The 25,650-nt window shown below is 39.6% G+C and overlaps 1 protein-coding gene across 2 annotated transcripts in view; it reads right to left on the minus strand.

Moving 5' to 3' along the window:
• The window catches only part of LOC115214283 (transcription initiation factor TFIID subunit 2-like), a 67,266-nt gene that overhangs the window by 40,316 nt on the left and 1,300 nt on the right, over positions 1 to 25,650 (minus strand). The window contains exons 2-9 of one of the 2 annotated variants that reach the window (XM_036504636.1): positions 21,608 to 21,660; positions 18,639 to 18,711; positions 16,839 to 16,929; positions 16,017 to 16,132; positions 14,214 to 14,355; positions 12,260 to 12,454; positions 9,185 to 9,287; positions 6,143 to 6,261 (exon numbers count right to left, since the gene is read on the minus strand). In XM_036504636.1, the coding sequence (XP_036360529.1) occupies positions 6,143 to 6,261; positions 9,185 to 9,287; positions 12,260 to 12,454; positions 14,214 to 14,355; positions 16,017 to 16,132; positions 16,839 to 16,929; positions 18,639 to 18,711; positions 21,608 to 21,660 (892 nt within the window). Of the gene's footprint in view, positions 1 to 6,142; positions 6,262 to 9,184; positions 9,288 to 12,259; positions 12,455 to 14,213; positions 14,356 to 16,016; positions 16,136 to 16,838; positions 16,930 to 18,638; positions 18,712 to 21,607; positions 21,661 to 25,650 lie in introns of both variants that reach the window. The other variant, XM_029783429.2, reaches the window with a different exon arrangement.

Genomic DNA, 25,650 nt, shown 5'->3' on the forward strand with positions numbered 1-25,650 from the left:
GGACTTCCCAAGAGGAAGAAACACAAGCCCTGGGTGACGAAGAAGGTTAAACGAGAACGTCGACTCAGAGATATTGCTTGGGCTGAATTCAAAAATCTGGATTCGACTGCAGCTTTTGAGGTGTACAAAACTCAACGAGAGCGAGCCGTGAAAATTGAAAAGAAAGAACGCTTCAGTTATGAATACAAAATCGCGGCAAATGCCAGTAGCAATCCAAAAACCTTCTTTGCCCATGTCCAGCGGAATTCCCGCTTGAACAACCAGATTGCAACGTTGGTAGACTCAACAGGCGTATCGATTGAGGACCCTTATCAACAGAGTCAATTATTTGCCGAGGCTTTTTCAACTATTTTCAAACAAGATGATGGTCGTGAACCCCCTCCATTTGATAGATCGGTACCTCCAATGCTTCGATTGATCATCACGCGGGACCAAGTCAAACGTGTTATTCAAGGCCTCGATGTCAACAAGGGTCACGGCCCTGACGGCATACACCCACGGGTTATCAAAGCGTTGGCTCCGGTCATCTGCGAGCCCTTAACACGACTATTCAATATGTCATTGGCGACGGGTGTTATACCTGCAGACTGGAGAACAGCGATAATCTGCCCAATTTTCAAGAAAGCGAGCCGCGCGAAGACCCGCTTAACTACCAACCGGTTTCCCTTACATCAATAATCAGCAAGATGTTCGAAACCATCCTTAAGAAAAGTATGATGCTCCACCTCCTAAACACAGCCTCGATCACTGATTCCCAACACGGCTTCGTGCCGAAGAGATCATGCTTGACCAACTTACTAGTAATGGAAGAATTGGTGACGCGCATCCTCGATGATAGTGATGCTGTTGACATCGTTTTATTGGACTTTGCCAAAGCTTTTGACTCGGTAAACCACCGCCTACTACTTGTCAAGCTTCAAGCATATAGTTTCCATCCGGATATTGTATGATGGGTTGGTGCCTTCCTCTCAGATCGCTCCTTCCAAGTTCAAGTTAATGGTTCGCGGTCCGACGTCTCCAGTGCGAGCAGTGGCGTGCCTCAAGGTTCAGTGCTTGGGCCCTTGTTGTTCTTAGTCTTAATAAATGACTTGCTCGACGACCTCACGCAACACACCCTTCTATTTGCCGACGATATCAAACTGGTCGCTCCTCGCGGTAGTATAGAGGATCTTCGTCGATGCCTCCACCAAATTTGGGACCTGTGTCTGAACGTGTCAAAGTGCTGTCATCTGCCTGTCGGCTCTACTCCTGCAACTCAACTTGATTTCGAGCCGGGTCGTCTGCTGCTGGAGAGGACCGATCAGGTAAAGGACCTGGGTATCTTGGTGGATTCCTCCTTTTCGCCTTCGGCCCAGTGCGTCCATGCTGCCAACAAAGCGCGCGGAATTCTGTTTTTGATTCGACGGTCATTCGGAATGCTCACAGCAGCCATATTCCTGCCACTCTATGTCACGCTGGTGAGACCCATATTGGAGTATGGGATTCAAGCCTCTTCTCCTTATCTCCTCAAAGACATACAGCACCTCGAAAGAGTCCAGAGGCTGGCTACCCACATGGTTCATGGTCTCAAATATTTGTCCTACGAAGAAAGGCTGAGGACGCTCGACCTTTGTTCTCTTGAAAAACGCCGCCGCCGTGGTGATCTCATTCTCACCCACAACATCATAAGCGGGAAGTGTAACCTCTCGAAAGAGCTGTTCTTCACTCCTGCTCCGGAGCGTCAACAGCGGGATCATTCCGAAAAGCTCTACCTGCTACGATTTCATCTCAATCGAAGGAGAGGAGCTTTCTCCGTCCGGGTTGCAGATCCGTGGAACAAGCTGCCAGACGAGATGGTGAAGATGCCGACGACCGCTTTGTTCAAAGCCTCCCTGGACCTCAAGTGGCCTGAACTCTTTACATGAACACCACCCTGTACTTAACTCCATGTCCCCCTACATGGCCTTGCTATTTGCTTTTGAGCCAAATTAACTAACTAACTAACTAACTAACTAACTAACATATATATACGATCAGCTTCTTTCAGTTTCCGTCTACTAAATTCACTCACAAGGCTTTGGTGGGCCCGAGGCTATGGTAGAAGATACTTGCCCAAGGTACCATGCAGTGGGACTGAACCCAGAACCATACGGTTGGGAAGCAAGCTTCTTACCACAGACACGCCTGCACCTATTTATATAAGATCATAATCAATTTAAAGTTTATTCTTCCATAGGTCAGATAAGTGTAAGTTGAAGAAAAAATGTTTGCAGCCATAAGCCATTCCTGTTGCCAGGTGCCACTTGTTGCTAAGCTAATAATCTCCCCATGTATTGAACAAAAAAACAATACAAACATGTTTTGTGAGGAGAACTGGAAGTACATGAAGCCATATAAATCAACCTTTTGTTTACAGATATTACGCAGAAGACCAGACATGCTTTCATGGTAGACTGCAAGCAACAACACTGTCAGAAAGGCATTGTTCACAAACCAGTGAACACAAGAGGCATACTTTCTCATTTACACACTCACACATTCAAGCAGGTGATGATAAGTTCCTGGCTTTGGGTAAAAGAAAATACAAGAGGATCAGTCAATTATGATTTAATTCAACACATTCCCCTCTCAGATTCACACACTTATTGCAATGGTCCTTCAGTTTTTTTTAAACCTTGTAAAAGAATTCAGAAGGTTGGGCCTCCAACCAGACCTTTCACGATACTGTTAAAACCAGGAACTCTTCACCAACGCCTCATAGACAGATAGACAAGATATAGATATACATACATATACACGCACACACACTCATATACACACATATATATAAAACATATAGGCATACATACAGACAAATGTACAAAGTGTAAAACGTCTCAGTCCCCATAACAGTTTAAAAAAATAGAGTCAGAAGATGCAAACTTTAGACTTGATGGTTCAGCACATTAATCTGAACTAGAAAACCTTTCAGAGATTGCATGACTAACAAGAAATAGTAGCTAAATCTCCAACAAAATATAAACTTATCTTTTACTCATTTACAACTATTATGCAATAATAAGACTAGGAGACACACATACAAACCAAGGTGTACACATGTACATATGTATGTACAAGAAAGCAGTGCCATTGGTCCTTGCAGGCCCACAAAGGCAAGTGGCACTGATGCCATTAATATCTACATTTAACTGATGTAATATGACACCAGTAGAAAAGACATAAGCAAAGAAGAGATTCCAGAGGGTAATGTTCTGGGGAGGAAGGCCTGGGTAGCAATTAGTGCTGGTTCCGCAGAGGTTGAACCAAGAGTGATGATGAAGAGAAGAGATGACAAGTGACACTACCAAAGGACATGTAGGACACCAAGATTCTAAGTGTACTGTTCCTACAAAATGAAAAAAATAAAGACATGATGGTCACAGATGGAATGCTTCTGATCATAGATCCACTTGATCAGAACTAAATTGGGACTATGCAACAATATCACAGCTATGCCACTATGTCTCTCAACTAAAAAATATACAAGAGTGGCTGTGTGGTAAGTAGCTTGCTTACCAACCACATGGTTCCGGGTTCAGTCCCACTACGTGGCACCTTGGGCAAGTGTCTTCTGCTATAGCCTCAGGCCGACCAAGGCCTTGTGAGTGGATTTGGTAGACAGAAACTGAAAGAAACCCATTGTATATATGTATATGTATATGTATATATATATATACATGTGTGTGTTTGTGTGTCTGTGTTTGTGCCCCCAACATCGCTTGACAACCAATGTGACCAATAGAATAAGGTACTAGGCTTAGAAAGAATAAGTCCTGGGGTCGATTTGCTCGACTAAAGGTGGTGCTCCAGCATGGCCACAGTCAAATGACTGAAACAAGTAATAGAGTAAAAAGAGTATCTATATGAACAGATGTTGACAACACTCAAGATAGCAGCTACATCAATTAACTGTTAATGCTATCATCAATTACATTCAACAGTTGACTATATCAAAAAGCACAGCTGCTGGCAATAATGACTTAGAATATCTAGAATCATTTGAGTGAACACATTCACTTTTACAGCTTCTGGCTATACATTTATCATCATCATCGTCATCATTTAACATCCATTTTTCCATGCTGGCAGGGACTGGACGGTTTGACTGGGGTCAGGCAAGCCAGGAGAGTGCACCAGGCTCCAATCTGATCTGGCAGTGTTTCTACAGCTGGATGCCCTTCCTAACGCCAACAACACTGAGAGTGTAGTGGGTGCTTTTTACGTGCCATTTGCACAGGAGCCAGATAGGGCGAGGGGTGGCTGGCTGGCATTGATCACATTTAGATTGATGCCAGACACCCCTTGCCCCTTCTGGCTCCTGTGCCGGTGGCACGTAAAAAGCATTCACTATACTCTCAGAGTGGTTGGCATTAGGAAGGGCATCCAACTGTAGAAACCCTGGCAGATAAGTTATGTTAGTTATTAACATTTAATAATTACTAACTGTAAACTCTGTTGTCGAAGTATTAATTCCTATCAAATCTACGCATACATAGGCACAGCTTGCTAACCAACCACATGGTTCCGGGTTCAGTCCCACTGCATGGCACCTTGGGCAAGTGTCTTCTGCTATAGCCCCGGGCCGACCAATGCCTTGTGAGTGGATTTGGTAGACGGAAACTGAAAGAAGCCCGTTGTATATATGTATATATATATGTGTGTGCATGTATATTTGTGTGTCTGTGTTTGTCCCCCTAGCATTGCTTGACAACCGATGCTGGTGTATTTACGTCCCCGTTACTTAGCAGTTCGGCAAAAGAGACTGATAGAATAAGTACTGGGCTTACAAAAGAATAAGTACCGGGATCGAGTTGCTCGATTAAAGGCGGTGCTCCAGCATGGCTGCAGTCAAATGACTGAAACAAGTAAAAGAGTAATACACATGCAGGCATGGCTGTGTGGTTCCAGGTTCAATCCCACTGCGTGGGACCTTAGACAAGTGTCTTCTACTATAGCCTTGGGCCGACCAAAGCCTTTTGAGTGGATTTGGTTAGCAGAAATTGAAAGAAGCCCATCACATGTGTATACATATATGTGTGTGTATGTCTGTGTTTGTCCGCCCACCCACTGCTTGACAACATGTGTTGGTGCGTTTACCTCCATGTATGTTAGTAGCTCAGCAAAAAAACCGATAGAATAAGTACCAGTACTTTTAAAAAATAAGTACTGTAGTCGATTCATTTGACAAAAATTCTTCAAGGCAGTGTCCCAGCATGGCCACAGTCTAATGACTGAAACAAGTAAAAGACAAGAGATAAAAATTACTGACACCTGCTGGTCAATGGGTTAAACCAAAGCACAGGGAGGGGATATGAAAACTCATAAACAAAAATAACAAGAAGTGCTTGCATCAGGAAGAACATCAAGCCATAGAAACCATGCCAAACAAGGCAGTGGAGCACAAAGTAGCCTTTGGTCCCACTAGATCCTGTTGCCCCAGCATGGAATATGGACATTAAATATTAAAAAAAAGGGTAAAGTTACCTTCTTCAGTCATGCTGACTTATAAGGGCTGGTTTCCCCAGTTTCATGGTGTATATATTGCCCACCTAGTCGTGATGCCAGACCATCGTAAGATTACTCATTTTTGCCAGCTGGGTGCACTGGAACAATGTGAGATGAAGTGCCTTGCTCAAGAACACAATGTGTTGCCTGGTCCAGGAATCAAAACCACAATCTTATGATCATGAATCCAACACCCTAACCACTAAGCCACAAACCTCCACCATTAAATAATGATGATGATGATGATTATATATATATATGTATGTATGTATATGTATACATACAAGCTTCTTTTCAGGTTCCGTCCACAAAATGCATACACAGAGCTTTGGTCAGACCTGAGATATAGTAGAAGACACTTGGCCAAGGTGCCATGCAGTGGGATTGAACCTGAAACCATACAACTAGATGGCAAACTTCCAAACCATGCAACCATACCAGCACCTTTTAGTGGTGTGTGTGTGTGTGTGTGCATGCATGCGTGCACATGCGCACATGTGTATGAGTGTACAGCAGTTAGCTAATGATGATGATGGTTATGTTTGGAACACCTTTGATTCAATCAAGTCTGACATGGTGCTAAATAATAGCAGCTGCAACAACAACAACAACAACTTACCTAAATATTGTCATGGTGGCATAAGGGCAGCATTCCATAAAAGATTCATCCACAAAGACTTGTTTGTAGCATGAATATGGAAATCTACTAGACATCAATTCTTCAAAAAATTCAAAAGCCTGTGAAGAAAATAAATGGTTTACAATCAGATTTGTAATTATGACCCACCTTAAATTACCCACCTGCCTATTCTCTCTTCTATTTATCTTATAAATCATCGCTACCTTTTTTTCTCTCTACATCTATGCAGTTACTCCCACTCTTAAATAAAGCAGTATGGCCATGTATCTCCTCTACAGCAAGATACCTATTTCTGTTGTCTTATTATATTTTAGCCTCTCAACACTTAGCTTAAAGCTGCCCCACTGTCTACTATGCTCCCACTCAATTGAGGGGGTATCTTTTAGTCCTGTAAGGAAGGGCATCCAGCTGTAGAAACTGTGCCAGACCAGATTGAGCCTGGTGCAGCCTCTGGCTCACTAGTCCTCAGTCAAACCGTCCAACCCATGCCAGCATGGAAAACGGACATTAAACGATGATGATGATGATGAGTTCCCTTGCAATTCACTAGTGCCAGTGTCATGAAAATAAGTACCCCCACCTCTCTGTGAAGTGGTTGGTGCTAGGAAGGGTACCCAACTACAGAAGCCATGTCCAAGCAGAGAGTGAAGCATGATGCAATCCCTTGGTTCATTAGGTACAATCAAATCCTCCAGCCAATGCCAGTATAAAAGATGGATGTTTGATGAAGATGAATGCACTGGAAATTGCCAAGACTGTACAGCAAACAACCTTACACTACTCAGTTACATCGCCTTATGTTCTGAGTTCAAACCCTGTCGAGGTCGACTTTGCTATTTATGGGCAGTCTTAACCCTTTAGCATTCAGATTATTCTGTCAAATGTAATGCTTAGTTATTCAATTGTTTTGTATTAATTACACATCATCCAATAGCTGTGAGATTTTGATGATGTGATTGTTTATTTTTAGACTGACATTGGATGCCCTTCGTAATGCCAACCACTCCGAGAGTGTAGTGGGTGCTTTAAAGTGCCACCGGCATGAGGGCCAATCTACTAGTATCACCAGACTGGCCTTCATGCCAGTAGCACGTAAAAGCACCCACTACACACTTGGCGTGGTTGGCGTTAGGAAGGGCATCTAGCTGTAGAAACTCTGCCAAATCAAATTGGAGCCTGGCGCTGCCATCTGGTTCACCAGTCCTCAGTCAAATCGTCCAACCCATGCCAGCATGGAAAGCAGATGTTAAACGATGATGATGATGATAATGATGATTGTAGGGTAGGTGTGAGAAACCAAATCTGGCTGGCTTGAAGAGGAAAAAGATAGAATATTTTGGCAGGATATGGCTACTTTAAATGCTAAAGGGTTAAAATACATAACACAGGTATGGGAGTACATTTAATTCCACTTCATAACCATGCAGTTCCTATTAGGTTTGACCTGACCACACAACATCTTGGGTAAGTGTAATGCTCACTGGCTCTCCATTAGTTAAGATGACAAATGTTCCAGTTGATTTGATCAACAGAACAGCCAGGTCATGAAATTAGCATGCAAGTGGCTGAGCACTCCACAGACACATGTACCTATTTCTTTACAACCCACAAGGGGTTAAACACAGAAGAGACAAACAAGGACAGGCAAACGGATTAAGTTGATTATATCGAGTCCAGTGCATAACTGGTACTTAATTTATCGACCCCGAAAGGATGAAAGGCAAAGTCGACCTCGGCGGAATTTGAACTCAGGATGTAATGGCAGACGAAATACCTCTAAGCATTTTGCCCTGCATGTGAACGTTTCTGCCAGCTCGCCGACACATGTACCCTTAACATAGTTCTCAAGGAGATTCATCATGACACATTGAATGTAACAAAGCTGGCCCATTGAATTACAGGTACAGCACACTTTTGCCAGCTGAGTGGACTGGAGCAAAGCAAAATAAAATGTTTTGTTCATGGACAACACACCACTGGGAATCGAACTCATAACCTTGCAATCGCAAACTGAATGCCCTAGTACCTAAGCCATACATCTACCACAGCAATGTCATGTGAGTGAAATTTGGTTAACAGAAATTGTGCATGTGTGTATGTGTGTGTGTGTGTGTTGATGCTGTTGCTATTTTGATATTATTATTATTATTATTATAATACTGTGCCGGTGGCATGTACAAAGCACCAACCAATCATGGTCGCTGCCAGCCTCTCCTGGAACCTATGCCGGTGGCACGTAAAAAGCACCCACTACACTCATGGAGTGGTTGGCATTAGGAAGGGCATTCAGCTATAGAAACACTGCCAGATCAGACTGGAGCCTGGTGCAGTCTCCTGGCTTCCCAGACCCCAGTCGAACCATCCAACCCGTGCTAGCATGGAAAACGGACGTTAAACGATGATGATGATGATTATTATTAATATTATTATCATTATTATAATGACTGGGTTCCAACCCAGGCAGCAATAACAAAGTCTACCCAGCACACTTCTCAGTCCATCATCACTGCCTTGATGTCCTTTACTTACATTGACAACTTGATTGCAGACACTGGCCTGGAATGTATCCAGGACATTATTTTGAAAATGACAAATTTAGTATAATAACCTTGTCATTATTACGTCGATGTTTATAAATTAACATAAATTAATCCTTTTGCATTCAGATTTCTCAATATAAGATATATATAATACTTATCGATTCACATTGTTTTGAATTAATCGAACATTATCTCATAACTGTGATTTCTTATATTTAGAATGACGTTGTAGGGTATGTGAAAGAGGCTGGATCTGGTTGCATGAAACATAAACCAGGAAGAGTATTTGGGCCTGATATAGCCAGTTTAAATGCTAAAGAGTTAACATGTAACTTGATGGAAAATTTTAATTTAGATCACCTTAGAATAGGAAGTTTGCATCATAAACCCAAAGGCAGTCCCAGACAAGTTGATGCCAAAAGAGTAAAAAGATAATAAAAAGAGGATTTTAAAAAAATTAAGAATTATTTAATCAACTTACTTCGTGAATAAAGGCTGTTGTGTTCTTCATAATGGTACGTAAATGTGGAAGACAGAAGTGGGTAACTTCATGCATATTGGGATCAACTAGAATTTCAAAAGGTCTGAAATAAGAGAAATTATTTGAGGTTCTTTAAAAAATTGTCAACAACATTAAAATGAAAGAAATTATGAAAAGGACAAACGAGAAAATTTTTTTTCACAGTAAAGTTTCCATCTTGAAATAATTGATCATTGATTATTATTTTGTTTCATCTTAACACTTTTGATACCAACCCCAAGTTTGAGACTGCTTTTGGCTCGTTGATACAAAATTATGATCCAAACACCAACTTAATAATGACAAAATTATTTCACTAAATTCATTATTTTCTAGATCAGTTGAAACAAAAGATGTGTATTTCAACAGAAATATGGTAACAAAGGGGGCCGACCACGAAGTTTATATCAAACAACTCCTATTTCAAATTGAGGTTAAATCTGTACAACTTTGTACCATGCACAAGTCTGCCTTGTTTAAGTAGATCTCAAGTAGGTAGGAAACCAATCAATCAAAAAAATCCTTGAATCAGCCATAGTCATTTTGTCTTTATTGTGCACATGCATTGTGCACATTCAGGATTTCAAACATAAAAGAGTAAATATTTTATTCTTTATTGCCCATAAGGGGCTAAACATAGAGGGGACAAACAAGGACAGAGAAAGGAATTGAGTCAATTACATCGATCCCAGTGCACAACTGGTACTTAATTTATCGACCCCGAAAGGATGAAAGGTAAAGTCGACCTCGGCGGAATTAGAACTCAGAACGTAACGGCAGAGGAAATACCTATTTCTTTATTGCCCATAAGGGGCTAAACACAGAGGGGACAAACAAGGACAGACAAACGGACTAAGTCGATTACACCGACCCCAGTGCGTAACTGGTACTTTATTTAATCGACCCCGAAAGGATGAAAGGTAAAGTCGACCTCGGCGGAATTAGAACTCAGAACGTAACGGCAGAGGAAATACCGCTAAGCATCTCGCCCGGCGTACTAACGTTTCTGCCAGCTCGCTGCCGTAAGTAAATAAGAGAGTAAATATTAATTTCAAATTCCCACACAAAGCCAGCAATTTTGAAGGAAGTGGCAAGTCAATTACATCGACTCCAGTGCTCAACTGGCACTTAAAATGAAGGGCAAGGTTGACCACAGCAGAACTTGAACTTAGAATCACGATGACAGACAGAATGCTGCCAAGCATTTTCCTCAGTGTACTAATGATTCTGCCAGCTCACTGCCTTAAACAGAGCAAATATTAGGAGTTTGTAGGCATAACTTTAACTGGTATATATTGGGCAAGTCATCATGTGAAAATGATGAGAATTAACCCTTTCATTTCCATATTTGTATTGAAATACACGGCCCTTTGTTTTAATTAATTTTGTAAAAATGATGAAGAATTTAGTAAAATAACTTTGTAATTATTAAGTTGGTGTTTGAAATAAATTAACATGAAATTTTACAGGAAGTTTTCTTTGATTTAGATCACTTTTAAACAAGAAGTTTGCACAGTTCTATATATAAGAGATGAGGAATTATGTACATTATTTACATTTGGTGGATATTTGTCCTCATCTTGTGTTAACAACAAACAAGATGAAGACAAATATCTGTCAATTGTAAATAATGTAAGAAGTTTGCATCACAGAATCAAGGGTGGTGTCAGCTGAGTAAGTATCAAAAAGGTTAAAACAAGAAGTTTGTCTTGTCGGATGAAGGGCAGACATAGGTGGGTTTGTATCAAAAGGGTTAATTGTGATGATAATTATGCTGCTGCTGCTACTGAGAAACACAAGATCAGATATCAGTTTTCAGCTGCCCATCTTATTGTTTATACCATTCCGGAAGAGACTCTGGCACAACTGTATTACAGATAAGTTCATCCCATGATGACTAAACCAATGAAGGCCCCATTTCAACAAAGGGTTGTTCAAGAGAATCAACTAAATAATAATGATGAATTTCAGAATGATACAAAATCTAAAACATAAACACGGAGGATTCAGCAAAGGTATATAACTGGTCAAACACTTGCAGTTTGCCAAAGTCCATCATTCTTGTTAGCCATATTACACAGCCATAAAACAAAATAGTGTGGACAAGCATTCAGAAGACATGAATTTTTGTGGCTATGGCTGTGTTGATCTCCAGCTAAGATCAAAACCAGCTTTAAAAATGACAGAATACAGCATGTACCCTGTTGATGCAGAGATCTATCTTATCTTTGCTTTGGCCTGTAATAATGAAGGTGGCACTAAGGTACTTGAATTGGTCAACTTACAAAATCTCACCACTAACATGGTATTCTTTCAAAGAGTGAGACCCCAGCATGTAAACCTGTGATGTGTACACGCCATAACCTTCAACAGTTGCTTGGACATTAATGCCTTAGTGACAGTCTTACTTCTTTCCTTTTCCCATGGACCATCAAGCAATGAGAGATTTCCACCCATCATAGTTACAAGACCTATGATGAGTCTATTCCCAGGCCAGGCCCGTATCTACCAGGCTTTCCTCCATAGTACTCAACCAAATCTTGACCAGACATTGATGAAGTGGCCAGCATTTATTGCACAAGAAGTGTACCTCTTCCAGCTGAATATCATCATCATCGTTTAATGTCCACTTTTCATGCTAGCATGGGTTGGACAATTTGAATGAGGGCTGGCGAACCATATGGCTGCACCAGGCTCCAATCTTAATCTGGCAGATTTTCTGCAGTTGGATGCCCTTCCTAACGCCAACCACTCAGAGAGTGTAGTGGGTGCTTTTACGTGCCACCAGCACAGGGGCCAGTCAGGCGGTACTGGCAACGACTTTGCTCGAATCTTTTTACACATGCCACCAGCACAGGTGTCAGTAAAGCGATGCTGGTAACGATTGAGTAAAAGACCTAAGAATAGGGTAGGAATGTTTAAAGGTTTACTAATGAAATAAACAAGATAGGGATGCCAAGAATCATGCAGTTAAATGTTGAAGTCTCACCAGTAGATAACACAGAAAATAAAAAAGAAAAGCATCCAATCACTTACCCAACGGCCAGGGCTATATTTGGGGCAGAGGTAGGGGTTGACAAGAAATAATGGAAAGTTTTGTTCTTGCGATCACTTGTAGCCACAATTTCTATTAAGTCTCCGCAAGACACGGCAGTTAGAAGGCGATCAACAGTGAATTCCAGTTTCCAAGTACATGGTTCGCTATAGCTATCAATGCAGGGGAACCACAATCTAAAAAAACAGAAAATGGCAGACAACATTAAAATATTAGCAGGTTGTCAAGGGGCACAAAACAATTTCTAAAATTGGAATTGAATTAAGAATATATATAATTATAGGTGTGGGAATGGTTGTGTGGTTAAAAAACTTGCTTCCCAAACACATGGTTTCGGGTTCAATTATGCTGTGTAGAACCTTGGGCAAAACACACTAATATCCTAGGTCATGCATGTAATAACACACTAACACAATCCAACCATTGACCCCTCTCTCTCTCTCTCTCTCTCTCTCTGTTTTTCTTTACCTACTATAGTGACCACAACCCCTCAAAGGTGGTTAGTCTTGTGCTATCTCTACTCAAGTATTCCCAACTCACTCGCCTCTCTATTCACTACTATTTTTAACAAGTTAAAAGACCATATACAGACATTTCTCATTACTTTGTTAAGTGTAGACATAGAATAAATGTAACCTATATCTCTGCTAGACATAGGTTACATCATCTTTTATCAATGAATGTTTTCCCCTTTACATTTTTAATTTTTGATGTATATATATATATATATATATATATATATATATATATATTTGAATTCAAATCTGAAAAGTCTACTAGAGTAGATGCAAGCGCTAATATATATGATTTATAAAAACATGTGACATATTAATAAAAATCTGTAAATATAATACCTATCTATTTCTGAGTACCTTATTTCTTCTAATATATAATACCTGTACATCACCTCCAAACCTTCTAATATATATATGTGTGTATATATATATACACATATATGTCATCATCATCATCATCATTTAGCATCTGCTTTCCATGCTGGCATGGGTTGCCTGAAACTAGTGAGTTGGAGAGTTGCACCAGGTTCCAATCTGATTTGGCATGGTTTCTACAGCTGGATGCCCTTCCTAATACCAACCACCCCAAGAGGGTAATGGGTGCTTTTTACGTGTCACTGGCATTGGTGTCAGTTACGTGACACTGGCATCTGCCACAACTACAACTTCGCTTGGCTTGACATGTCCTCTGAAGTACAGCATAACACCAAAGATATGTATATCAATAAAGGTCTCAGTCACTTGTAGGTCTTGAGAAGCATGATGCAAATGTGTTGTTTGGTTTAATGTTTTCATTTCAGTTTTCTACATAATATATATATAATAGGAGTAGGAGTGGTTGTGTGGTAAGTAGCTTGCTTACGAACCACATCGTTCCGGGTTAAGTCCCACAGCGTGACACCTTGGGCAAGTGTCTTCCACTATAGCCTCGGACCGACCAAAGCCTTGTGAGTGGATTTGGTAGACGGAAACTGAAAGAAGCCCGTCGTATATATGTAAATATATAAGTATGCGTGTGTATTTGTTTATGTGTCTGTGTTCCCCCACCCCCAACATCGCTTGACAACCGATGCTGGTGTGTTTACGTCCCCGTAAGTTAGCGGTTCGGCAAAAGAGACCGATAGAATAAGTACTAGGCTTCCAAAGAATAAGTCCTGGGGTAGATTTGTTCAACTAAAGGCAGTGCTCCAGCATGGCCAGTCACATCACTGAAACAAGTAAAAGTGTAAAAGAGAGTAAAGAGTAAATCAATTGGACTTTTTCCAAAACACACAAGAATACAACAAAATAGGTACTACCACCCATGATACCAAATATAGACTTAAATTGGTACCATTATCAACAAGCACTAATGCTAACAAGATATTTACTATTGCATACACAGATACACAAAAAAGAAAGACAGAGAAATTAAATTCACCTTGAAGAATTCTCAGTACCATATGTAAACATGTGAGCTGCTTTTTCACCCAAATTTCCTTCCATATCTGGAACCACAAAATGGATACCAGCATCTGGTTTTTCTATGGAAAATTCTACACAAATTCGAATAGGTTTTAGCTCTGAAAAAAAGAATAAAGCAAAACAATCACAAATATAGTTGAAAATAATACAGGCATAGGAGTGGCTGTGTGGTAAGTAGCTTGCTTACGAACCACATAGTTCCGGGTTCAGTCCCACTATGTGGCACCTTGGGCAAGTGTCTTCTACTACAGCCTCAGGCCAACCAAAGCCTTGTGAATGGATTTGGTAGACGGAAACTGAAAGAAGCCCATCGTATATATGTATATGTATATATATGTGTGTGTGTGTGTTTTTGTGTGTCTGTGCTTGTTCCCGCCAACAATGCTTAACAACTGATGCTGATGTGTTTACGTTCCCGTAACTTAGCAGTTCGGCAAAAGAGACCGATAGAATAAGTACTAGGCTTACGAAGAATAAGTCCAGGGGTCGATTTGCTCGACTAAAGGCGGTGCTCCAGCATGGCCGCAGTCAAATGACTGAAACAAGTAAAAGAGTAAAGAGTTAAGAACATAATCACCATCTACTCTATCAAGAACCTGTTTCTGAAAAATTTGATCTCCCCACAGTAACTGCTCTGCCATTTATTCCTTCTCCTCTGTGTCTATGACTTTTTTCTCTCACTGTGTGAGTGTGCATGCATGCACACAGTATTCCTTTACTCATTGCCTGCCTAGTGTATGCACTCATTCTGCACCTTTTACGTTAATTCTCTCTGTATCTCTCTTTTACTCTCTTTCCTTCTCCCAACTTCATCTATATGATGTAAAGTATGACTGAAGAAATCACCCAACCTTTACATCAGCTATATAGAGAGACACAGTTTGAGAAAAATATAAATGTAAATGTTATTCTTGATAAATAAACATGACACATAAAAGCGACCCAGGCCGGTGATACATAAAAGGGAGCTATACTGGTGACAAATAAAGGCACTCATGATAGTGACATGTAAAAGGTACCCACTACACTCTTGGAGTGGTTGGCATTAGGAAGGGCATTCAGCTGTAAAAACTAATCTAAAATCAGACGAGCCTGGTACAGCTTTCCGGCTTGCCAGTTCCAGTCGAACTGTCTAACCCATGGCAGCATGGAAAATGGACACTAAATGAAATAATGATGAAAGTGAGAGATAAATAAATGAAAGGGGTTTTGCCTACAAAATCTTTCTCACAGTCCAAAGCTATGGTCATCATTATCATCATCGTTTAACATCCGTTTTCCGTGCTAGCACAGGTTGGACGGTTCAACGGGAGTCTGGGAAGCCAGAAGGCTGCACCAGGCTCCAGTCTGATCTGACAGTGTTTCTACAGCTGGATGCCCATACTATCGCCAACCACTCCATGAGTGTAGTGGGTGCTTTTTATGTACCACTGGCACAGGTGCCAGCGGCCACGATCAGTTGGTGCTTTTTACATGCTACCGGCACAGAAGCCAGTCAAGGCGGTACTGGCATCGGCCACGTTTGGATGGTGCTTTTTACATGTCACCAGCACTGCTCAAGGGGTCACAGTGGGATTGAACCTGAACCCATGTAGTCATGAAGCCATGAAACAAACTTCCTAATCCCACAACCATTCCTGTTACCATGTCTGTTGTCTTAAGATTTAAGTCGATGATGATGATGTGATATGGTGAAAGTGTAGTAGGAGTGTAAACAGCAATAAAGTGACTGAAACTTTGTTACACTCTCATTACTAACCTTGGACTAAATTCAGAGCTTCTGGTGGCAACTTGATAAGTATTTCACCATTTCCTGCGTCTGGGTCAATGGAATTCATCACAGACAAATGGCTTCGTTGGAAAAATTCCAAGTTTCTTCTGAAACAGAGCAGATATTTTTTTACAATATTCAAAATTTACAATAATATCATAAAACATTTAATTCATAATTAATTCAAATTTAATTCATTGTCCATTCTGCTGGGTGGTTGGTGTTAGGAGGGACACCCAGCCATGAAAATCATGCCAAAACAGACACAGAAGCCTGGTGCATTTTTCAACTGGTCAGCTGCTGTCAAACTATCTAACCCATGTCAGCATGGAAGGCAGATCTCAGAGGTATGAAATGCAGAGCTAACCTAAGCAGGATTTGAACTCAGAATGTAAAGATGTAGAACAAATACTGATTTCAAAATTTGGCACAAGGCCAGCAATTTCAGGGGAAAGGTTTAGTTGATTACATCGTGCCCAGTGCTCAACTGGTACTTACTTTATTGACCCCGCCAAAAGAATGAAAGGCAAAGTCAATCTCAGCAGAATTTGAACTCAGAATGTAAAGATGGACAAAATGTCACTAAGCATTTTGTCTGGTGTGCTAACAGTTCTGCCAGCTCGCCATCCACATAGAATCAATACTGCGAGACATTTTTCCCAATATTCTAACAAGTTCTGCCAAGTTGCTGCTTTTGAAGAGAATAAAACAATGAAACAACAAATCAATTTTAACCAAAATAAAAATTTGTCTGACTCAAGCAAGCATGGAAAAGTGAGTATTAAAACAATGATGATGATAACAACTTACTGTTTGGCGTCACCTTGACATATCTCCAATGTTGGGTCATTATAAAAGAATGTAGCATCCCACTGCTCATCAATGCAGACACGATAGATTTCTGTGTAATGTTAAAGAAGATAAACAGTTTTTTTCTTAAATTTCAGACTTTGTGTTTTAAAGAATGTGCTAAGAAGAATGTATGATTCATTGGAGGAAAGACAAGTAGTCTGCCAATTGATAACAAGCATGGTTGTGTGCAAAGCAAACTTCTTAAGCACAAAGTTTTGGGTTCAATTCCATTACACAGCATGTTGGATAATCATTTTTCTTACCATAGCTTCCAGTTGACCAAAGCCTTGTGAATAGAATTCAGTAAATGGGAAGTTGTGTAGAAGCCAGCTTGTCAAATATTTATTTGTTTAACAATCTATTTTCCCATGCTAGTAAGGGTTGGATCGTATGTTGGTTCAGGTTCAGTCCCACTGCATGGTACCTTGGGCAAGTACCTTCTACTATGGCCAAGGTTGTCTAAAACCTTGTGAGTGGATCTGATAAGCAGAAACTGAAAGAAACCTGCTGTATATGAGCATGTGTGTGTGTGTGTTGTGTGTGTGTGTGTTGTGTGTGTGTGTGTGTGTGTGTGTGTGTGCTTGTGCCTTTGTCTTGACATCACAGGATAGCTGTGAATGAGACTCACAATCACAGAAACAGATAACATAGCATAGAAGTGATGTTTTCTGTTTCAAACCTTCAGTAGAAAACATGTCTGGCCTCGGGGAAATATTACCTTGCTTGGAAACAAATGAAGGTTGGTGAAAGGAACAGCATCTAGCCACAGGGACCATGAAACCTCATGGTTGGGAAGCAAACTTTTAAACCACACAGTCACACCTGTATCAATGCATGTATATATTTATATAAATTCATGGGACTGCAAGTCATCACAAGCACATTTGTTCTGGGGTAGAATCAAATTCTGCCCAAGCAGTCATGTTTGTTTCCACACGTGATGTCATCAATGTATATTCGTTTACAATACTGATATTCATATTGAATATATAGTGATATGACTGAAATATTCAATTGCTACCAGTGGGGTGTATATATCTATGTAAATTTACAAATTTTAAACCCAGACTAAGGTTTAGTAACTAAGAAGCATGCTGTTATTTGGACCTGTTGTTTTGGAGCGAAAGAAAAATGTAACTTATCTGTGAATGTGGATCTTTTCAGTTTGAACGGCAGTTTTTTCTAGCGGTGTCATATGAAATTGTCACCCATAATTATGACCCTTGTATCAATCTATTGCATTTCAATCTGTTTTAGGGTTAGGGTATCTTTTTTCTTCACAAATGTAAATAAACCCAATTTGTTTCTTGAACAAGGGACATATTCACACAGCACAGAATGTTTTTTACCTCAATACACATCATTGATTGGTTGAAATTTCAGAAATTGAACAAAAAAAACAACAAATATCTTACAAACTATAGAATTTTCTCAATAAAGCCAAGAGAAAAAGATGTTTTATAAACATATTCTACCAGTATACGAAGTTTAAAATTTTTTAGTTACCTAGAAATTATGTTAAAAACTGCCGTTCAAACCGAAAAGATCCGTGAAGGCTCAGGAACTGGAGGTGCAAGTGCACTCCCTAAAATTTTGTTGGTGTAATGAAAATGCTTTGAACCTCCTCCTGAAAAACTGAGTATGTACCCACTAAGCAAATTTTGTTCCTGCAACACAGTATAGGGGACAAAATTAGTAAGAAAAGATAAGTGTCACAAATGTTGTCATGGCTGTTTGAGCTTATTGTTTAAAGGATACTACTCTGTGAACTGTTAAGTTTAACACAATAGACATCAGGCTTCAGGGGATGGAGGGTCAGTTCGACATAACCCTGAAAAGAAAAGGAAACAAAGATGTTTTAAAAGGTTGTATTGTAAGTTTATAACAGAATGAAAGGATATGAAAATAACATGACATGATGTAACTTAACTACAGAGGTAAGATAGGGTTCAATAGATAAGATAATGAGCTAGTGGTTAAATGAGATGTGAGATCATATACCCTGAAGGTTCTGGTAACAGGGTTTTTTTTACCTTATTCCCCAGATTAGAATCTGTATAAAAATGCTTTGATTTATGTAAGATATGGGTAATGAATGTGAAGAAGCAGAGAAGGCAGGAGAGCAAGATGCCAGCAGATAAAAGCTTTCTCTGGGCTGGATTAGTTTTTAGGAATTCACCAGCTCTACATGGTCATACTACTTGCTAACAATAGCAGTCAAGAATCCTTTGAATCACAATTTATTGTCTAGGAAAAGGACATATTGAATAACATGGTCCCGGGTGTCTAGCATATAGGGAAAAGATGGGAAATTCAAAGCTAGAAGGCTTTAGGTCATAGGACTGCTCATTCAGATCTGACCTGAGATTTAACAACCGTAACAACAAAACCATGATTGCTCATTCAAGAAGCTGACATGTCACTCTTTGGGACTGCAATACTTCAATAGAAATGTAAAAACAATATTTAACTCTTTTGATGCTAACTTGTCTGAGACGGCCTTGATTCTAGGATATAAACTTTCTGTTTAAAAGTTATCTAAATTAAAACCTTCCCTCAAAACTTCATGTTAACCCTTTATTTATTGTATTTATTTTGAGATGCTCTGTGTTTCAGTTACTTTAAATATAACAAAGAATTTAGTAAAATAACTTGGTTATCATTCAGCTAGTGTTAGAAGCATAAATTGTGACTAAGGTTTGGTGAAAGATGATTTTAATTCAAATCTTATGAAAACAAGACATTTGTACTCAGAGCCAGAGCTGATTTCAGCCGGGTTGGTAACAAAAGGGTTAATATATTGTACCGAACACCAGTTTAATATTCAACAATTTTGATACCAATCTGCCTGAGAACACCATTGGTTTCTATAATACAAACTTTCTCTGTTTTAAACTAATGTAAATCAAAACCTTCCATCAAATTTTCATGTTAACCAGTTTAATAATAACAAGATTATTTTACTAAATTCTTCGTTATTTTCAAAATTAATTAAAACAAAGCAATGTATTTTAATGGTAATATGGTAACATCGTTTAGCGTCTGCTTTCCATGCTAGCATGGGTTGGACGGTTCAACTGGGGTCTGGGAAGCCAGAAGGCTGCACCAGGCTCAGTCTGATCTGGCAATGTTTCTACGGCTGGATGCCCTTCCTAACGCCAACCACTCCGTGTGTGTAGTGGGTGCTTTTTACATGCCACCGGCACAGGGGCCAGGCGAAGCTGGCAATGGCCACGAACGGATGGTGCTTTTTACGTGCCACTGGCACGAGGCCAGTCAGGGCAGCGCTGGTAATGGCCACGTTCGAAAGGTTCTCTTACATGCCACCGGCATGGTAACAAAAAGATTAAATAAAATTAAGCATTTCTAACATAAGGCTGGAAATGTTTTTGGCCAATGAAAATAACTCCAGTACTTGACTGTTACTTTATTTTCACTGATACCAAAAGACTGAAAAGCAAGTTGACTTTGGCAGGATATGAACTCAAAATGTAAAGAGCAGGAACAAATAAAGCAAATCATTTTTTTTTCTGAAGCTGTAATTGACTAAGCCAATCTGCTGCCCTTAATTTTTTAGCATTCAGACTATTCTGTCAAAAGTAATGCTTATTTAGTTATACTGTTTTGGGTTTATCATGCATTTTGAATGATGTAATTGTTTGCTTTTAGAATGACATTGTAGGATAGGTGTGAGAGGCCAGATCTGGCTGGTTTGAACTTAAAACAGGTAGAACATTTGGGACAGATATGACCGGCTTAAACACCAAAGGGTTATGCTAGCCTAACCTGGTCAAAGTATTCTACCTGTTTTACATTCAAACTGGCCATGTCAAACTTCTCATACCTTCCCTACAATGTCATTCTAAAAATAAACAATCATCATCATCATCATCATTTACCATCCGTTTTCCATGCTAGCATGGGTCTGGGAAGCCAGGAGGCTGCACCAGGCTCTAGATCTGGCAGTGTTTCTACAGCTGGATGCCCTTCCTAATGCCAACCACTCCGTGAGTGTAGTGGGTGCTTTTTATGTGCCACTGGCACAGGTGCCAGGGGAGGCTGGCAACGGCCACAATTGGTTGGTGCTTTTTACATGCCACCAGCACAGAAGCCAGTGAAGGTGGCGCTGGCATTGGCCACATTCGGACGGTACTTTTTACGTGCCACTGGCACGGGTATCACAACTACGATTTCCATTTGATTTTTATTTTGATGTTGATATACTCGACTCAATAGGTCTCCTCAAGCACAGCAGGTCACCCTACGATCCAAGGTAAGCATAGCAGGCCATCCTGCGATCCAAGGCACTTTGGATGGTCTGGGGCTGCTATGTGAAGCTGGTGCAGGAAATCATCAAAATCTCGAAGCTAAAAGATAATGCATGATAAGTCAGAAATGATGTAAAAAAATAAGCATTACATTTGACAATTTAAATAACAAAGGATTAAATAAATAATTGCTTCTGAATTAAACACAATGCCAGCAATTTTGAAGGGAGGGAATTTAGTCAATACTGTCGACCAAGTACTTAACTGGTACTTTATTTTATCAAACCCCAAAAGGATAAAAGTCAAAGTTGATCATCATGGGATTTGAACTTAAAACATAAAGTGTCCGATAAAATAACACAAGGCATTTTGTTTGATGCTCTAACGATTCTGCCAATCCACTGTCTTTAAACAAATAATTAGAATAAAAAGAAAAAAAAAAAACAAGGGAGAACTTACAATGAGAGACTGAGTTTCAAAGTTAATCCCTGTGATGCATAAGGTTTGGTGAGCTGTAGAAGAAATAGAGAAATAAAAAAATATTGAAATGGATTGTTCCAGACATAGCTAAACATTGACTTTACATACAATTTCAAAGACATTGTGAAGCTTGAATCATCAACATCATCATTGATTTACAGTGGAAGTGAAGAACCTGTAGTCTTCTGAAAGAAATATGATGCTGAAGGAAAAATCAATATATTGGAATATAATTTTATGGATTCAGTCTTATGTAAAGCCTTTTTTTAAAAAAAAAACTAATTGGGAAATTTTAGAAACATCTATTAACATTTCTTATCTACATTTGGAATTACTTTTTTTAAAACAATCACAATTGTGTTTGACCCTTAAGTAATGAAAAAGGTTGCAAAGCAGGCAAAAAAAAATCTTTTCTCCTTAAAAGTAATTTTTATACTTATTTTCACCTTAATTAAGTACAGAAACTTAAAAAATGATGTTTTAATTCACTTCTATATATATAAAACTCAACTTATGTGTCTGTGTGTTTAACTTCCCGGCACATCTCCTCCTAGCCAACAAATCGTAGAACCACCAAAAATGGGTCACTTAAAGTTTAGGCAAATGAAAATTGAACTGCGTTATTTCTGTTCCGAAATTCATCTCGCAAGTGCAAAAATCGATAATGTGTTTGTTTAGGCCTTATCCCATGCATTGAATAGTGAACTTTACTCAGTCAGCTGTTTGACGTGAACTGTGTTCACCACGCGTGCAAGCATGCGTAAATTGCATGAAAAATAAAAAATCAAGATATAAAAACGAATCGCCGTAAACATTGTAGAAATTCAACAAAGAAATGAATTTTCGGGATGTAGCCTGGAGGGTTTTTTCGTATTAATCATTTGGACTTTGTGAACACATACCAATTGTTTTCGTAACATTTTTAACACTTTGAATTAAATGTGACCATTTTGCGTTGAGTCTGCAGTTTGAATCACTTTAACCAAATTTTAGGAGGCCGGATTTTTGATCATCACGACTCCCTGAAACTCTCCCCTGAAATCCCCGTTGAGAAATACTGATCTAAAAGAATAATTCAACAATGCAATTATTTGATCAACAAAAATTTATGAAACGCTTCTACGTACTTCCTATTGAGGAAATGGAACACATAAGCGCAAAAATAGAGGTCATTAAATGCTTGATTTTAAAACCAAAATAATAGAATTTTGATTGAACTTCATCCAAGTTTAGCTTAATTCGCGCGTGCATATAACGCACGAGCCAGGCAATACTGCTAGCAGATTATAAAACTAAAGACAAAAGGGCAATAAAATCTTTTGAGATTCCCGCAATGTTGCTGTCGAAAGAATGTACAAATGGAGAAAAACTATAGTCGAAGCATCACTTCTGTGCTATCTAGAACATCATCATCATCCTCATCATCAACATTATCATCTACTTCATCTGATGAAGGAAAGTCAGAAAAACTTCTCCATCACAGTATAAATTCTTCAATTTGCAACTTGATTTTTCCCATTTATAAGGACCATAAATTATGCTTAGGCAAATTTGAAAGTTGTGCACCTAGTCTGGAGGAAATAGTTATGAACAAAGTCTGGAAGAAGCAGCTGTGCATCTAGTCTGGAGAAGAGGCTGTGTAAATGATCTAAAGGGATTGTGCACCTAGTCTAGAGGAAGGGGTCATGCATCTGGTCTAGAGGTGCACAGGCCCTTCATCTGAATTCTGAGAATTTTCTCCCTCTATCAACTAATAGGCTGGTGCTGGTTCCATGAAAAAAAATCACATGCCGATGCCACGTAAAAAGCACTCAGTACACTTTGCAAAGTGGCTGGCATTTGGAAGGGCATCCAGCTGTAGAAACCATGCTAAAACAGACAAGTGGAGCCTGATGCGGATCTCCGGCTTGCCAGCTCCTGTCAAACCATCCAACCTATGTAGGCGTAGAAAATAGATATATGATGATGATACAATCTTCACTCTTTTACTTGTTTCAGTCATTTGACTGCGGTCATGCTGGAGCACCGCTTTTTGTCAAGCAAATCGACCCCAGGACTTAGTCTTTGTAAGCCTAGTACTTATGTTGTTACGGGGACGTAAACACACGACCATCGGTTATCAAGCGATGGTGGCGGGACAAACACAGACACACAAACATATATATAAATACATATATACGACAGGCTTCCTTCAGTTTCCGTCTACCAAATCCAGTCACAAGGCTTTGGTCAGCCTGAGGCTATAGTAGAAGACACTTGCCCAAGGTGCCACGCAGTGGGACTGAACCTGGAACCATGTGGTTGGTAAGCAAGCTACTTACCACATAGCCACTCTTGTGTCTATCATAATGATTTTTTTGTTTTGTTTTAGTTGTATATATTAAAAAAAAACAGTTTGTAACAAGAAGAAAAATTTCTAACATAAAGACAAGACCACAAATACCAAGAGATATTAACGATGATTTATAAGGTAGCGAATCAGTGTCAGGTACATTGTCTCACAGTATTCATTCCAGGTGTGTTCAAATACCACCAAGGTCAACTTTGCCCATCATGCTTTTAAGGTTTATAAATAAAGTACCACTCCACTACTAGGATAAATTCTTCCCTCCCACCTCTCTTTCTGGAAGAAATCAGCCATAGAGTCACAGTCAGACCAAGTGAGAGATGAGCCTCACCAGGTACAAAAATATCCAAGATGATCTATGCTATGATGGCACCGCTAGCCATGGCAGCTGAAACCAGTTCAAGAAGGTTATGGTTGATATGACACCACAGATGGAACCATTCTGCAGGTGAAAACTAATTCAGTCTTTGCTGCTCTAGTCAAGCAAAGTGGGGGGAATGCTTGTGACACTGAGATACCTACTAAAGATACAAAAGGGTTTCCAAAATTGCAATAGCTTTAGTGACCATCAGAAAAGCTTGCAATATCTTCAAGTAGCTACTGCAGTTTCTGCATACGACAAAATATCTTGGTACTATTTAAGAAGAGTGGTCCCGATGCGCGCACTCGCGCGTCCGCGTTGGCTAGTCGTGACTAGTCGATCCTTACTTTGTGTTTTATTTACTGTTTTAAAAAACGTATTCACTTGTGTAAAAAAATTATTTATTTTGTGTTTTATTTACTTTGCTAGGTAGTCGTTGTAGGAATGATTGGTCACGACTAGCTACCGCGGATGCGCGAGTGCGCGCACCGGGATCACTCTTCTTAAATAGTACCAATATCTTAGATGTTTATTTTTCCAGATTTTGAGAGCACATAGCAAAACATAATGGATTACATCTCAGTACTTTATTAGTATTTATTTACTGACTTCCAGAGGGGAAGAAAGGCAAAATCGACCTCGTTGGGATTCGAACTCGGAACTTTACAGAGAGTAAACTTGTTTAATTAAATGTGGTGGTCTACCTATTCTACCACCCACTAATACAAAAAAGTGAGAAAGATCAACATGATTTGCACATGAGGAGTGGCCGCTCCATCAACAACATGAATAACATTAATTAGTTATTGATCAATTATTCAAACACTTAGCAGCTTGAGTTTATGGATAATGAAAGAGTATACAACAGAGCATATCTGTCTCTAAGTAGTGCAGTGGAAGTTTATTAGCCGGCTCCGTGCTGAATAATCAAATTACACGACAAATGTAAACAAGAATAATGTCGTCAAAGTTTGGATTCTTTCAACTAAAGCACAAACGATCGCGTCAGTAATGCTCTCTTTACTCTCTTTTACTTGTTTCAGTCATTTGACTGCGGCCATGCTGGAGCACCGCCTTTAGTCGAGCAAATCGACCCCGGGACTTATTCTTTGTAAGCCCAGTACTTATTCTATCGGTCTCTTTTTCCGAACCGCTAAGTGACGGGGACGTAAACACACCAGCATCGGTTGTCAAGCAATGCTAGGGGAACAAACACACACATATATATATATATAATATATATATATATATATATATATATATATATATATATATATATATATATATACATATATACGATAGGCTTCTTTCAGT

This window comes from Octopus sinensis, linkage group LG7, assembly GCF_006345805.1.
Source record: "Octopus sinensis linkage group LG7, ASM634580v1, whole genome shotgun sequence".
NCBI lineage: Eukaryota > Metazoa > Mollusca > Cephalopoda > Octopoda > Octopodidae > Octopus > Octopus sinensis.